This window comes from Fimicolochytrium jonesii (assembly GCF_025526975.1).
Source record: "Fimicolochytrium jonesii strain JEL569 chromosome Unknown EV422scaffold_11, whole genome shotgun sequence".
Lineage (NCBI taxonomy): Eukaryota > Fungi > Chytridiomycota > Chytridiomycetes > Spizellomycetales > Powellomycetaceae > Fimicolochytrium > Fimicolochytrium jonesii.
Genome location: NW_026515678.1, coordinates 391,286 through 405,054, shown reverse-complemented (window position 1 = coordinate 405,054; position 13,769 = coordinate 391,286). Strand labels below are relative to the sequence as shown.

Genomic DNA, 13,769 nt, shown 5'->3' with positions numbered 1-13,769 from the left:
CGAAGATGCTTCGCAAAGTCTCAGACAAGCCGGCTCGCAAAGGAAACACAATGCCCACCATCGTCACATCTCGGTAGCTGCCTCTTAGCCTTTCTCGCCACAAATGCTAGCGCTAGGCCTGCGCTGAATGTTGCACATAGGGTGACTATCCACTTTAATGGGGTCGATGATACGGACAAGACGACGGAGGATGACGAGAGGTTGCGCGCCATCTGGTGGGAGGTCCGCTGCGCTGTGTTATGCGTTAGATATTTGAGCTATAGAGTTGTTTTCTTTTACGGAATTGCCGAGTGTTGTGTTGAGCTTGGGTTGGAAGCTGAACTGCAAGCTCCTTTTGGGCATACGCGACCAATACGCGATATCGGAGGGCAAGGAGGCTGGCAAGGAGCTGGGCAAGGAGGGCGGAAACAGCGGAAACCAACTTCGCAGAAGCCCACCGTCCGCCCACCGTTGCCAATAGCGGTACATTGTAACAAGGAGCAACTTCAAAAGGTGAGGCGCTTCTGCATGAGTAAAAGTCCATTGCGCGTGCATGTGACTTTCCTCTCTCTCCATCTGCTCTCCATCTCGTATCGTTTGCAACGGGGTTGTCCCAGCACGCGTGGTCTTGTTGTCGGCATCCCCATCTCTCGTCCTCCTCCTCCTTACGAGCGTGCATATCTTGCCACAAAACTATCGTGAGAGAAATTGCAGAACAATAGTAACCCTATTCAAGCGCGGAAAAGGAGGTTCCTGCGATGCAACTATACTCCGGTTTACCAACGGCTTGTTTGCTGCAAGAAGCGGTGATGACACGGATTTCGACACATTCCGACTATTTTGAGTTACACATTTCTCCGGATTGACTTGGAGGGCGCATACGCCCGGTGTTCGGTGCCGGCAACCTACGAAGCAATACGAGCATGTTACCGACGCTAGCTCTCCGGCTTAATAGGGGAACCTTCGCAAACGCTTGTTTAGGTTTACCAGCAGTGGCCAATCCGAGAACTCACGGGGCGTCGCCTATTATCGGTGTCGGTGGGAAGCCAGAACTGCGATATAACAGCGACGGATCTGGGCCATCCTCTCGCCTCGGATGTCATGCGAATCCTGCCAACTTTGGATATACCCGGTCTCGCATACACTGCTGGAGAGAGCGAATTCTGCCAACTTTGATTATACCCGGTCTCGCATACACTGCTCGAGAGGGCGAAACTTGCGAACAACTGTCGCCGAAAAGATTTAAACCTTAGATTTAATCCCCGCCGTTCGATCAAGCCAGGCTTTATCGACGAGTGATTGTGTGATTGCATATCGTTCTTGAGGAATCCTTCAGACCCACTGTGATGATACCCGGAGCGATGAAGTGGCAGGCATGGGCCTCGATAGCCTCAACAGCGGTAGCTCTTTTTGCGCAGAGTACGGCGGTGTGTGGACAATTTGTCTCTTCCTCCGCGTCAAACTATACCTATCGGGACATGATCGTACACACGGCCTTTGTGTGGGACATCGCCGTCGGTCTACAAAACACGACTTTATTTTCCTCCAGTTACGACAATACGATCGTTCAATGGAATATAGCAACCGGCGCGATATTGCGTACGATTGGCGCTACCTATCAGCATGACGCCCTGGCAGTCCATCCTAGCAATGTGCTTTATGCCGCGCGCATAAACGACTCCTCGGTGTGGAGCTGGAACATAGACAACACGACGCAACAGGTAGGAGCGTCACCGAGCGGAACAGTATACACCGGCCCTACCGAGTTGTTGTCGGGGTTGGAGACTTATGGCAATCAGATGTATGTTCACCACCCATGATTGTGCGTGCCTGAGATGACCTACCAGTCTAATTTCCCACACCGACACCATTAGCATTGCTCCATCGAAGGACAACAAGGCGTATTTATGGGATATTGGAACTGCCACTCCGTCTGCTACAGTACCAGGTGGTTTTGGCGACGCGGTTGGCGCGGTTTACGATGGCCAGCACGTATACACCACCTACATCAGCCCACACAACTGGACTGCCGTCTACAAGTATGATTGGGCCAATACCACCGCGCCCGTGGCGCTCTATAACGTCACGACTTCATATCGCGTGGGTGCGCTTTTGGTGATGGATAGATATGTCATTGCTGGTGACTTCAGCGGAAATGGTGAGCGTTCGTTGTTTCTTGCCAGGCCATGGTTGGGTCATTGTTGGTGGCTCCCTCATATGCATCAAGGCGCAGGCATCCTGACCGGTTGTTTGTTCTCCTATCACAGTCCACGTCATCATTCGAGCCACTATGCAATCATACCAGGTTTTCAAGCACGATCCCGCCGGGGGCAATGCCGCCGTATGGACCCTTGGCCAGATGGATAAGGATGGAGCATCTTATCTTCTTACCAGCGGGAAAGATGAAGTAATCCGGCAATGGACGCTGAAGCCAACATTCAGTCTCGCCTGGAGCTACGGAGCCGGTGTAGGTACCACGAACTCTTCGCTGGCACGCGCTGTCGCCGACACAGGGACGTACCTCGCCGCTGGTCAGAGCGATGGTCGTATTCGTCTCTGGAACAAGTGTCCATGCGCAGTCACCACTTATGGCTCGAGAACCGCGACTACGACAGCTACGGCCACACAGACGGAGACTCTGGTCATGACAACAACTAGCGTACAGCCTACCACAACAACTAGCACCGTGATCTCCGTGAGCGTCCAGCCTACCACGACAACCACCACTGTTGTCTCTGTCTCCAACTCCGTCTCCACCTCAGTCAGTGTCCAGTCAACCACGGAGACTAGCACGGTTATCTCCGTTTCCACCTCCGTGAGCGTGCAGCCCACCACCACAACTAGCACTATCATCTCCACCAGCTTGCTTTCGGTAACCTCCACCACGACAACAACTGCGCCAGCCTCTACGGTCACTGCGACGACCACGACGGCTACCACGAGCACTAAGACCGACACCGCCACCACCACAACAACCGCGCCAGCCTCTACTATCACTGCGACGACTACTACTGCGACTACCGTAGTTAGCGTTCAGTCTACGACGCTGACCGATACCCAGACTACCACGGCCACTGCGACTAGTACCGCGACTCAGATACAGATGTCAACCGAAACCCAGATCCAAACTCAGACTGCAACTCAAACGCAAACCAGCACTGCGACCGCGACGAGCACGGTCGTTTCAACTGAGGTGGACAACTATTACTACACGAGCTATTCGACTATCACTTCGATCAGTGAGCGGCCGGCTAGCACTGTTACGAGCACCACGACCGAAATTTCGACCGAAATCGACACGGAAACATCAGTTTTGACCTTGATTTCAACTGAAATAGACAGTTTTTACTACACGAGCTATTCTACCCTAACGACCATCAGCGTGCAGCCCGCTAGCACTGTTACGAGCACCACAACGGCGCTCTCGACTCGCACTGAAGTCGACACGGAGACCGCGGTGTACTGGTCGACGAAGGATGGCACTACCGTTTACCTGACTTCCACAGCAGACCCGGTGACGCAGACGGTTACCGAGTCTAGGAGAATCGCGACGACGGAGACTTTGGTTGAAACTCAGACTCAGACTGAAACTGAGACTCAGGTTTCCACGGCAACTCAGACCGCCACATCATACTCGACCGTGCGTGAAACTGAGACGGCCACTTCGACCGCAACCGTGCGTGAAACGCAGACCGATGTGCAAACCGAGCCCGCTTCTACTGTTACCCGAACACTCAGGAGCGTCGCGGAACCGACCACCACCACTACAGAAACCCAGACAACCACAGCCACTTCAGCTGTAACTGTCCGCGAGACAGAGACCGCGAGTGCATCCCCCGTTACCGTAACTTCCGTTTCTGTGTTGACGCTCCCGGCTTCTACGACCACCGTGTCGCAGCCAGCTTCTACGATCACGGTCACGGAGACGGAGCCGGCGGCAACAGTGACCGTAACCGAGAGGGGATCCGCTTCGACAGTCACGGTGTCGGGGCCAGAATCTACCCTCACGGTCACTGAAACGGAGCCCGCGGAAACAGTGACCGTCACCGAAAGGGAACCCGCCTCAACAATCACAGTGACCGCACAGCCCTTGACTATTACGAGTTTCAAAACCACAACAACAACCAGCACTGCTCAGCAGGTCGTCAGAACCACAGAAACATCGACTACATATGTGACCGTCACGGCTACACCGGATGGCACAGGTTCCGGCAGCGGCGGCGCCGGAACGACCACCGCCGCAGCCGCATCCGTGGTGGGAGGTGTAGGAGCTTTGAGTGTCGTTTCTGCAATCGTATTCATGCGCCGACGACGAGGCGCCGCGAACGAGCTGCAGAGTCGCGCAGTTGCCGACAACATGACGAATGCTGCTTACGCTGTGAGCAACCCACTTTATCAGCCTCCTGTGGACATGATTGAGAACCCGCTCTATAATGACGACGGGATGATAGAATATTAGGCAGATGCTGCTTGTGCATTTATGGCGGAGGATCTGTATGCGTTTTTGGGATTGATCTGTATAGCTTAGGACTAGGTTAATCATAGCGTAGGATATGCCAAACTGACTCTCGTTGTTACAAGATACCAAGCCTTTTGACCCTCCTTTCAAGATTTGAGAGGAGTAGCTGGCTTTCACTGATCGCATTAGGCTCGATGGGACCTAGTATTATGAGTTCCAGAACCCATGCAGAACCTATTGAAGTCAGCGCGTATGTGAGGTGCACGCGTGATGGATTGAAAACAGTTCCATACCAGCTTATTGTACAGTATAAGGCTCCGGGTGATACCGACACTTGTTGAAAGCCGCCAAGTTGGCACCCAGACAGCTCAACGACAGGAAGAACCAACTTCCGACAACATCGACGTACAGTACTGTAGGCGGCATTCCCAGCAACGTCAGCTCGGCGTCACTGAGCTAGTGCGGAACCTAATACTCTAAGTGTGGGCCACTCGTCCGGTCGGCAAATAGAATAACCACCATATATCCCTTGCGCGCATTTCGAACTCCGTCAGAATGGCCAAGAACCTCAATCAGTACGGAAGCGACCAGAACCTTATGGGCGGCTATCAAGGACAGCAACAGCCGGATTACTATGGACAGGGGCCTCCGCCACCAGGCTACCCGCCGCAGAACAGCTATCAACCACACGGCGGTTACGCGCCCCAGCAACCTTACCCCCAGGGCCCGCCACAACCGCAATACCAACCGAACCCCTATGCGGCACCTTCGCAAACTCCTTACGCTTATAATCCTAACCAGCAGCAGTATTCGAACTACCCACCACCTCAGCAGGGACCGCCACCTCCCCAGGATTCTGGGGAGAAATTCAAGCCAACGTCAGCATATAAGGTGCGTGCGTGACGGAGATGGGAAAGGACGGTCGTGAAGAGTTAGACGGGAACCGCGAGGTGTCAGACGGGTGGCAAGGTTCTTTGCGTTTTTTTATGGCTTGGTGGAGCTGGGATACCAGAGCTGCGTCTGGTTTTGAAGAGATTTAGACGGGGTCACCAGTTGCAAGTCGCTTACCGTTTGCTGTCGGTTTCAGGATGTTTGGGCAACGCTTTTGTTCCTCGCAACTTTGGCAGCTTTCGGAGTTTGTGCGGCTGTTGGACTTTCGCATCTCAAGTTGAACGGGAATACCAATGGAAACAATGGCAACAATGGCACGAACAACCCGAATAACACGATCTCGTTGACACCGAAAGATACTGGAGGCATTTTGGCCGCCATCGTTGGAAGTGGAGCTGTTCTCACCGTGCTGGTATGAATCTCGTCACATACTTCGAGGGTTGATGACACGTTTCGCTAAGCGTTTTCAATTTGAACAGTATTTTATGGCAATGCAAAAATTCGCTGGGGCTCTCATCAAAATTTCCATGGTCTTCAATGTTGTCATCCTGGTCGCATTGGCTGTCTACTACTTTTCCGCCGGAATCTTGAGCGCCGCCATCATCTGGTTGCTGATGGCCGCATTGAGCGCATACTTCTTCTGGTCATGGAGGAGCAGAATTCCCCTCGCGAAAATTATCCTCGAAACCGTCACCACTGTCACAACTCAGTTCCCTGGAACCCTCGTGGCAGGGTTCATCGGCTTGGTTCTTGTGACAGCATTCAACGCGCTGTGGGTTGCGACGTTCGCCGGCATGATGCAGTTTTTCAACGACAAGAACCCGCCGTCGAATGCTCTGAGATACGTGGCAATCGTGTTTTTATTGTTTGCGTTGTACTATGTCACTCAAGTGATTTCGGTGAGTTTCGTGAATCGTAATTTCCTCACGACTGTTCTGGATGCGGTATCTGACTCAACTTCACAACAACAGAACACCGTCCACGTAACAGTCTCCGGTCTCTTCGCCACCTACTACTTCATGGGCCAACCAGGCGGCCCGCGCGGCAAAGTCACAGTTCCGGTATCAAACCCGACCGCAGCCTCCGCCAAGCGTGCCGTCACGACGTCATTCGGAAGCATCTGCTTCGGCTCCCTCATCATCGCGATCCTGCAAACCATCCGCGCACTCCTCCGCATCGCCGCCGACCAAAACGCCCAGGACGGCAACGCCATCGCGGCCCTCTGCGCCGCCTGCGCCGCTTGCTGTATCGGGATCATCGAGAGCCTTATCGAGTACTTCAACAAATGGGCCTTCGTGCAGGTCGCGGTGTACGGAAAGGACTACATCCGCGCCGCGAAAGATACGTGGATGCTCTGCAAGCAGCGCGGGGTGGACGCGATCATAAACGACCAGCTCATTGGATCCGTACTTGGGCTGGGTGGAACCCTCATTGCCCTCATCTGTGGGTTCATTGCTTATCTTTACGTCCGCTTCTCAGACATACCCGACAACAGCTTGCATTACGGGGTGTTCGTGTCCCTCGCGGTGGTTATCGGCGCATCGGAGTTTTTCGTTATGTCGAACGTCATTGATTCGGGCAATGTCACGACCTTTGTGTGCTTGGCTGAGGACCCGGCAGCGTTGCAGAGGACTAAGCCAGAGGTATGCTATAATTATGCAATCGATCTTTCAACTTCAACAGCCTCCTCATCGGATTTTTCCCTCCTTCCAAAGCTTTACGAGTCCATCAGGCAGGCTTACCCTCAAGTTCAATTCGGGGCCCACGTGTGAACAAATCTTCCCCTTAATTCATCTTAGTTCATGAAGCCTGCTCTCCGCCCTTTACTTCCCCGATTTTGGAGACCCATCTCACCATCCTGAAAAATGCACGTGTAAATACAAATGACATCGAACCCGGAAAGTCCAAATTCACTCGAAGTTCCAAATTTGGCCTGCCAGTGCGGGATTGCAATTCACAAACTTGTGGGCCTTGCCAGTAATTTGCATATGAAAGACACCGGTGATTCGCAGTAGTACCCCGATCGTAATATTCTGCCGCCTCGATCACCACTATTTTGACAGCTCTCCGCCTCTCTCCGTGGGTGTCAATCAGGGATGTCCCCCAACGTGCCCGTACTGGTGATGAGGGATGGGACTATACATACGTTGTGAGCGGTGGGGACAGGGCCAACCACCTCCGACAAGCGCCCAGGGATGGGACTATACGTTGTAAGCGGTGGGGACAGGGCCAACCACCTCCGAGAAACGCCCAAGGGTTCTTGTCGGGTGTAATAGAGCGAGTGGATTGGAGGGCATATTTCCTGCCGAGTCGGCTGCTCTGTCTAGATAGATATCATAGGTTACTGCGGATCTCGCAGGCTCTGGAACCCCATACTGTAATGCAGCTGCCTTTCTGGATAGGAAGGTCTCCGCCTCCCCTTCTCGCGCGCAGCCCGGGAAATCTCCCCAACGCGCATAGCCCATCGGGCGAAAGCACCCATGTCGGACGAAGGCACGCCTCGTTTGGCGTCGATAATCACAAGACAGTTTTTATTGCCCTCTCCAAGGGAACACGTCCGGATATGATATCAAAATGAACGATTAGACGTCGCGATGACGGTTTGGGCTAAATTTGCCGCGGTATGGGTCTGTAAATCAGCTGTAAATTGTAAAAATGGCCCCAAAACGAGGGAGCCATTTCCATACCTGCCTATCGCATACATACAGAGTGGCCCAAAAATGTGGCGCAAGAGTCTCTTCATACATCTGCGTATGATCCCGCATAAGTATACGTAAAATATATACTATCATGCGTGTACCCGGACGGTATTGCCAGCACCTTCGGCACGTCCGGCATTTGCTATTGCGCAATGGGGCCTTAGAACGATGACACCTTGTTGCAACGCCCTCCACGCATTGAGGTACACCGGAACAAGCGAAGTCCAAACTATCTGTTGTTTCAGCGAGCTCAACTCTTCGGGTAACATCTGGACAACGTGTTGCCAGGCGGGGCTTTCGTTGCTTTCATCGACGCTGGAAATGAAGGCTGGTTTCTGAGACTCGACTCCGAATGAGGCGGCACTGCGCTTTCCTTGTGATTCGCATACACCTGCTCCGGATCCCGACCGTGAGGTGTACTGTACACCTTTCAGAACCGAAGTCACAACCCAGCCCTACTGTACTTACTACTGTAGAGCCCACCTTGCAGAGCCACAACGTGTCGATCCCGTCTGATGTGCTTTTCGCGCTCTACTCCACAATCCCTTGAACTGTCACACTGCCCGACGCCCGGGGGCGGAGACCTTGGCTGGGCGTTTCTGTGCATCGTCACACGTTCTCGGATGAGGCGTAAAGACACTGAAGGAGTTTTTTCTGGCGAGAAGGATGGCGGGCTCTGGACAATGGGCATCTTCATTTCAGGATTACTTGGGGCTGCCTGTACGATATTTTTTGCCCATGCATTTTCCATGGAAAATAGGAAAGCTATTGGGCATTTTCTCCCGTCTCTTCCTGCACCTCCGTTGTATATCTTTTCTTCACCGGAGGTTGTCGTATTGCGGTGGGTTTCGCGTTGCATCGTCAAAGAAGCACCATCTTCGACGTGCATACTAGTATTCCACGACGCAATGCCTACAATTTTTGCTTATTACGAGCTTCGATGTATTTTCCTTTGGTCGGCGGAGCGTCACGGTGTGGGGTAAAACTGTCCAACGGCGCCAATGTCGCGCCCCTGGTGATGGCGAGAAGGGAAGCTACCGTCTACCAGGGCTTTTTGGTTCATTTCAACGCCATGCGTGCGCTAATATTGGCGTTGATAGCCGTAAGCGTACGAGGCCAGCACATTTGCCCGTAGACCTCCGGTACTGGTTGGGATGTCGCGTACGTTTCTGCGCTTTCCATGCGTGCGTGTGATCCGCAGTCTATTAAAATAGCCGCGAACGACGCCTACGTGGACTAAAACTTTTCGCCCGTGGCGTTCGTGATATTATTTTGAGTGCTGTTGGTACCGGCAATCCTGCCAGTACTGTCAATGTGCGAAACCTGGTTCTGGGGAGACCCGAGAACGCGTCGACATTGATGATCAACAAAAAAGCCATGGAGATTGTTTTTGGTGCAAGAACCGGTGCCCAAATAGCAACGGCGAACCAACAAATTTGTCCACACGATCGCAAGATTGAGTTCCCATTTCATTGCGCCCAGTTGGAGCCCCAGATCCCGCTCACGATTATACGAAGGGTCGACTCCGACCGTCCGAGGCTGTGCTCTTTGGAAGCTGATCCTGATCCAGCGCCAAACAAGCCCTATATACTACATAGTTACCGACCCTCCCTTTTCTTTTCGATCACAATGAAAAGCATGGTATCCGCGTGAGCAAATCCATGAAACGAAATTTTATCGTTTTGAAATTGACGATAATGATACCCGCAGCTGCATCCTTTGCCCCTCAAACCTCCAATCGCCAATCCCGTTGGAGAAGAGATACCAGACTCCCCGCCTTCCAAACTGCGACAATCTCGCCGTATCCACGCACCTTCGAGAACGACCGAGAGACGAAGGACTGCCTTGTTGGGGCGGTGGCGGTTTCACTATCATTGGCGAGGAGGGGGGATACAGCCCGGAGCTGACGCCCAATCTATCGCTGTTTTGGTTATTCGCTTGTTCAATGGGACAGCCAGCCTGGGAGTGATGAAGGGGGGGGGGGGGGGGGGGGGAGAACCTGGGGCGCGGTAAGGGGCCACCCATGTGCGCGTGAACCAATTCCCGGCGCGTTTGATCGCTTGCTGGAAAGAATGGGCGGAGTGAGATTGACGGGCATCAGCAACTCCCCACGGAAACAGGCAAATGCGGAACGCACGCCCGGTACCAGCGCAAACCGAACGCGCTCTGCGCAATAAGAGATATCATCAGCAATAAGAAATGTAATGGGTCGGAGTGCAGGTTTTCTCGCCTCGTTTCCCGAAATGAGCCTGCAAAATAGCATATTGCGCACGCCCCAAAAGCCACAACTCGGCCATGTCCACTCTCGGCGCTCCATCCCTCCCTGCTCGCTGCCTCACACCCAGAAAGCGCAGCGTGATGTGATGGCAGGTCGGTGTTGATGGCCTGAAAGCCTTGCCTCGGCTCTGCTGGAATCTAACGAACCCAACTGGGCTGTGGTATGCCTAGTGCAACTAGACAAGCTTCCCATGAAACGTTAAATAGAATCGCTATGATACCCAGACTTTCTAGAAACCGGCGCAGATCTGAATTTAAAGGAAGCGGTGAGGCTCATTCCCCCCCCCCGGACCTTTCCAACCTACTATACATCTCTCGCCACCACCTGTCTGCATCAACGTCAGCCTGCATCCTACTCTATCGCTAGTATTACAGAGACATCACACATCCACGATGATGCAAACACCGTCCTTTGAGAGCGGGGCGTTCAGCGACCTCGACTTCTTCTCCGCTTTCCCTGCCGACGGTTTCCTCCAATGGGGCGACCACCTCGACGCACCATCCTCTGCATCACTTGCATCCCCATCATCGCCATGCATTTCCATCCCCGACTTGAAATCCAACGACTCGACGGCGCATACCCAGCGAATGGAGCATCTCCTCTACGCCTACGAGGAGCAGCCCGTGACCGGCATCTTTGTCGACAAGTCCTTCCGCGACACCCAGTCCGTGACAGCTTCTAACGATGCATGGCCCTGGGCAACGATGGACCTGGCTGAGGAACAGAGAACGCTGGTGCCTGCATGGGCCAGCGCCGCGTCCGGCCTGCTTACACCGATGGAAGAGGCTGAGTTTGACATGTACGGCGTCGTGTCCGGTGCCATGCTCTCTGGCCGCACCCAGATCGACGAACGCAGCATGAGCGTTTCCTCCATCTCATCCTCCCAATGCGCCTCCGATTCGGACTCATCGTCGCCACTGATGAGCGCTCGGCTGCCTGACACCCCACCGCCATCCCCAGCGTACCAAGGAATGTCTTACGACCAGCAGATGGCGATGAAGCAGTCCCCGGTAGACGCCGCATTCAGCGGATTCCCTTACCACCCATCATACTACCCAGTCGCGCCCATGGCCAACCTCCAAGTCGGCGACGAGCACATCGTAGAACCCATCGTCGTCCCATCCTCCCCAGTCGACGCTGCCATCCCCACCACCACCGCCTCCGAATCTGCTGCTGCTCCCGAACCCCCAGCACCAAAATCCAAGAAAACCGCAACAAAACGCACTAAGCAGGTCAAGAAGCGGAAAGACACCTCTCCCTCCTCATCCGAGGACTGCACCGCTCCAAAATCGCCTAAGCCCAAATGCGAAAAAGTTAACGGCCAAAACGTCCTCCCACTCACCGTCTCCGAACTCAACGGCATCAAGATCGCTCCCGTCCGCGCCACATCCACCCGCACAGCCTCCCCATCCGCATATCCCAAACCTTTCCACTGCGAGTTGTGCGTCGCCTCCTTCTCCCGCAAACACGACCTGAAGAGGCATACGCGTATCCACCTCGGTATCCGCCCGTTCAAGTGCGAGGCGTGCGCGAAGGTGTTTTCCCGACATGATGCCCTGAGCAGGCATATCGTCAAGTGGGGATGCGATGAGAAGCTGATTGCAATGGGATTGAGTGTTCCGGGCATGGAAGAGCCTGCCAGCCCCACCTCGGATGCGGACGCCGTCCCAGAAGCAGACGCGGACGCCGAGCAGCAACAACCAATCGACTCGCAATGGCCCGAATCCGACGACGACCTCGAGACCTCATCACCAATAGACCCGTTCGAGCTCGGCGTGCCCTCATTCTAGAAGCGTCACATCATACAGTGTGCCATCTTCATGTACATCCCTTTAGATACCTTTACTACAGACTCACATAGACACCCATAATTTACCACATCATATCATTAATCTTTCACTCGAACCTCCTAAGCCTTGTGCTTTGCCCCCTATGCCTGGGCTGGACCCGGACTTCCCTTGGTTGAACGACCTCATCTGAACACGTAGATATAATAGACGTTTGGTTTCCACTCCTCATTTCTTGGGATTGACTCTCGCGTATGAAGAAGTGGTTCAATAGAAATGTGCTCAAAAAAAATTCTGGCATTGGAAAGCGGAGTTCGTGTGATCTGAGACTGAGATGCTATTCGTTCATCGTCATGTGGAGTGCGCAACTCCGCGCGTCAGCTTTCAAAAGTCCGACAGCGCACAAGACTTTTTTTCTCCCTTTTCCCCAACGCACAATGCACATGCAAGGGAAGGAGACTGTGCGCACGTCGCGTCCAACCAACTTTCTCGGACTTCAAACCCGCCCTCCATTCCCGCCCTATCACATCACATCACTGGTGCCTTGACCTCTGCATCTGCAGATTCTGCACACCCGCCTCCCCGCCATGCCAGGATCCTCCAAACAAAAATTCGGCAGATCACAGACAGTTTCGATCGCAGAGATATCCCACATGTCTGTCCCAGAGAGGGAGGCTTTGGGTGGGGAGATACAACCGTAACCACGGCGCCGTGGTTTCGGGGCCGCGGACGCGTTGGGAATGTTTCGGACGGATGGATTGACGGGATGACGATTGAGACAAGTCCCGCGGAGCCGTCCGGTTTGACCAAAGACGGAGCTAGAATCTGGCATTCCTCGGACATCAGAAATTCAGAATTTCATGGCTCACCTAACTTCCATGCTTCATGCTCGCCACCCAATGTAACCACCTCTGCTCCCCATCTCCGCTTCTCAAGCCACACCTGCCTCCCTCATCGCTCCTTTCCACATTGCCAAAGGTGGCCATAACCCCACATTTCCATCGGCGCATCTGGCGGAAATGCCATCTGATGGATAGGTACATCTTTCTTTGGAGTCTCTCGGGAAACCTTATCGGGCTGCTCCGCGGCGATCGGGATGGACGTCCCTTTCGCTTTGGCATCACTGGCATGCGATGTTGGCGCCAAGATTTTCAGAAGTCGTTCATGGAACGTTTTCAGCACGGGGCGGGTGATGACACTGGGGGGAACTCTGCGTGCAATGATGGGGAAAATGATTTGCAAATGGGCTGCGTCGGAACAGCTCGATATTAGGAAATGGCCCTCGGACATTTGAATTCACGAAACGCCACCAGCCCTCAGGTTGCGATGCTCCAGTGTCCAGTACAGTCAGTGTCAGTATGTACATATCTATGTGCATATACATATGTATGTACAAGATATTCGCTTGGCATATGGGTATCGGCATGAACGACATGATAGCCACCCGGCAGTGGCACATGTCCCGTTTACAGTACATCATAGATACATAGGGGTCACATGAGGGTGGGCGGAGAACATCGAGTAGAAAGCCAGGCAGGAAAAATTTCGGAACGTGCGCGGGACGGCGAGCCTTCCTCGCAGCGCAGGCCTGGCGGGAACAGGGAAGGGCGTCACGAGCTAAGGAATCGAGGATGCTTCCCGCTTGGAAAATTTGAAGTGATTGTTCGAGAGGTGTC

General features: G+C 53.7%; 4 protein-coding genes across 4 annotated transcripts; 3 read left to right on the top strand and 1 right to left on the bottom strand.

The window, feature by feature from the left end:
• Window positions 1–976: 976 nt before the first annotated feature.
• On the top strand, window positions 977–4,716 carry EV422DRAFT_51909 (WD40-repeat-containing domain protein). The gene is made up of 3 exons (XM_053069569.1): window positions 977–1,780; window positions 1,854–2,137; window positions 2,247–4,716. The coding sequence occupies exons 1-3, from the start codon at window positions 1,326–1,328 to the stop codon at window positions 4,436–4,438; spliced, it is 2,931 nt and encodes a 976-aa protein (XP_052925722.1). The 5' UTR covers window positions 977–1,325; the 3' UTR covers window positions 4,439–4,716.
• EV422DRAFT_619979 (plasma-membrane choline transporter-domain-containing protein) lies at window positions 4,703–7,249 on the top strand. Its single transcript, XM_053074086.1, has 5 exons — window positions 4,703–5,329; window positions 5,526–5,741; window positions 5,809–6,228; window positions 6,301–6,972; window positions 7,045–7,249. Exons 1-5 carry the CDS (start codon window positions 4,994–4,996, stop codon window positions 7,099–7,101), a joined length of 1,701 nt encoding a protein of 566 aa, XP_052925721.1. The 5' UTR covers window positions 4,703–4,993; the 3' UTR covers window positions 7,102–7,249.
• A 649-nt stretch (window positions 7,250–7,898) lies between these two features.
• Window positions 7,899–10,325, bottom strand: EV422DRAFT_506300 (uncharacterized protein; the record flags this gene model as incomplete). The annotated part of the gene is given in 11 exon segments (XM_053068552.1): window positions 7,899–8,016; window positions 8,036–8,076; window positions 8,130–8,455; window positions 8,497–8,918; window positions 8,945–9,069; window positions 9,141–9,230; window positions 9,457–9,589; window positions 9,631–9,813; window positions 9,842–9,987; window positions 10,028–10,194; window positions 10,301–10,325. 11 exon segments carry the CDS (start codon window positions 10,323–10,325, stop codon window positions 7,899–7,901), a joined length of 1,776 nt encoding a protein of 591 aa, XP_052925720.1.
• Window positions 10,326–11,733: 1,408 nt separating this feature from the next.
• Window positions 11,734–11,892, top strand: EV422DRAFT_488454 (uncharacterized protein; the record flags this gene model as incomplete). Its single annotated transcript, XM_053067423.1, has 1 exon — window positions 11,734–11,892. A coding segment is annotated over one exon (159 nt), but the record flags the coding sequence as incomplete, so codon positions are not given.
• Window positions 11,893–13,769: the final 1,877 nt, after the last annotated feature.

What these genes read in the sequence shown, in the direction of transcription:
- EV422DRAFT_51909 (XM_053069569.1), top strand. Translation starts at nt 1,326, where the DNA reads ATGATACCCGGAGCGATGAAGTGGCAGGCATGGGCCTCGATAGCCTCA. An exon ending in GAGACTTATGGCAATCAGAT is followed by an intron (nt 1,781 to 1,853) that starts GTATGTTCACCA and finishes CGACACCATTAG; the next exon opens with CATTGCTCCATCGAAGGACA. An exon ending in TGGTGACTTCAGCGGAAATG is followed by an intron (nt 2,138 to 2,246) that starts GTGAGCGTTCGT and finishes CTCCTATCACAG; the next exon opens with TCCACGTCATCATTCGAGCC.
- EV422DRAFT_619979 (XM_053074086.1), top strand. Translation starts at nt 4,994, where the DNA reads ATGGCCAAGAACCTCAATCAGTACGGAAGCGACCAGAACCTTATGGGC. An exon ending in AGCCAACGTCAGCATATAAG is followed by an intron (nt 5,330 to 5,525) that starts GTGCGTGCGTGA and finishes TGTCGGTTTCAG; the next exon opens with GATGTTTGGGCAACGCTTTT. An exon ending in TGCAGAGGACTAAGCCAGAG is followed by an intron (nt 6,973 to 7,044) that starts GTATGCTATAAT and finishes CTCCTTCCAAAG; the next exon opens with CTTTACGAGTCCATCAGGCA.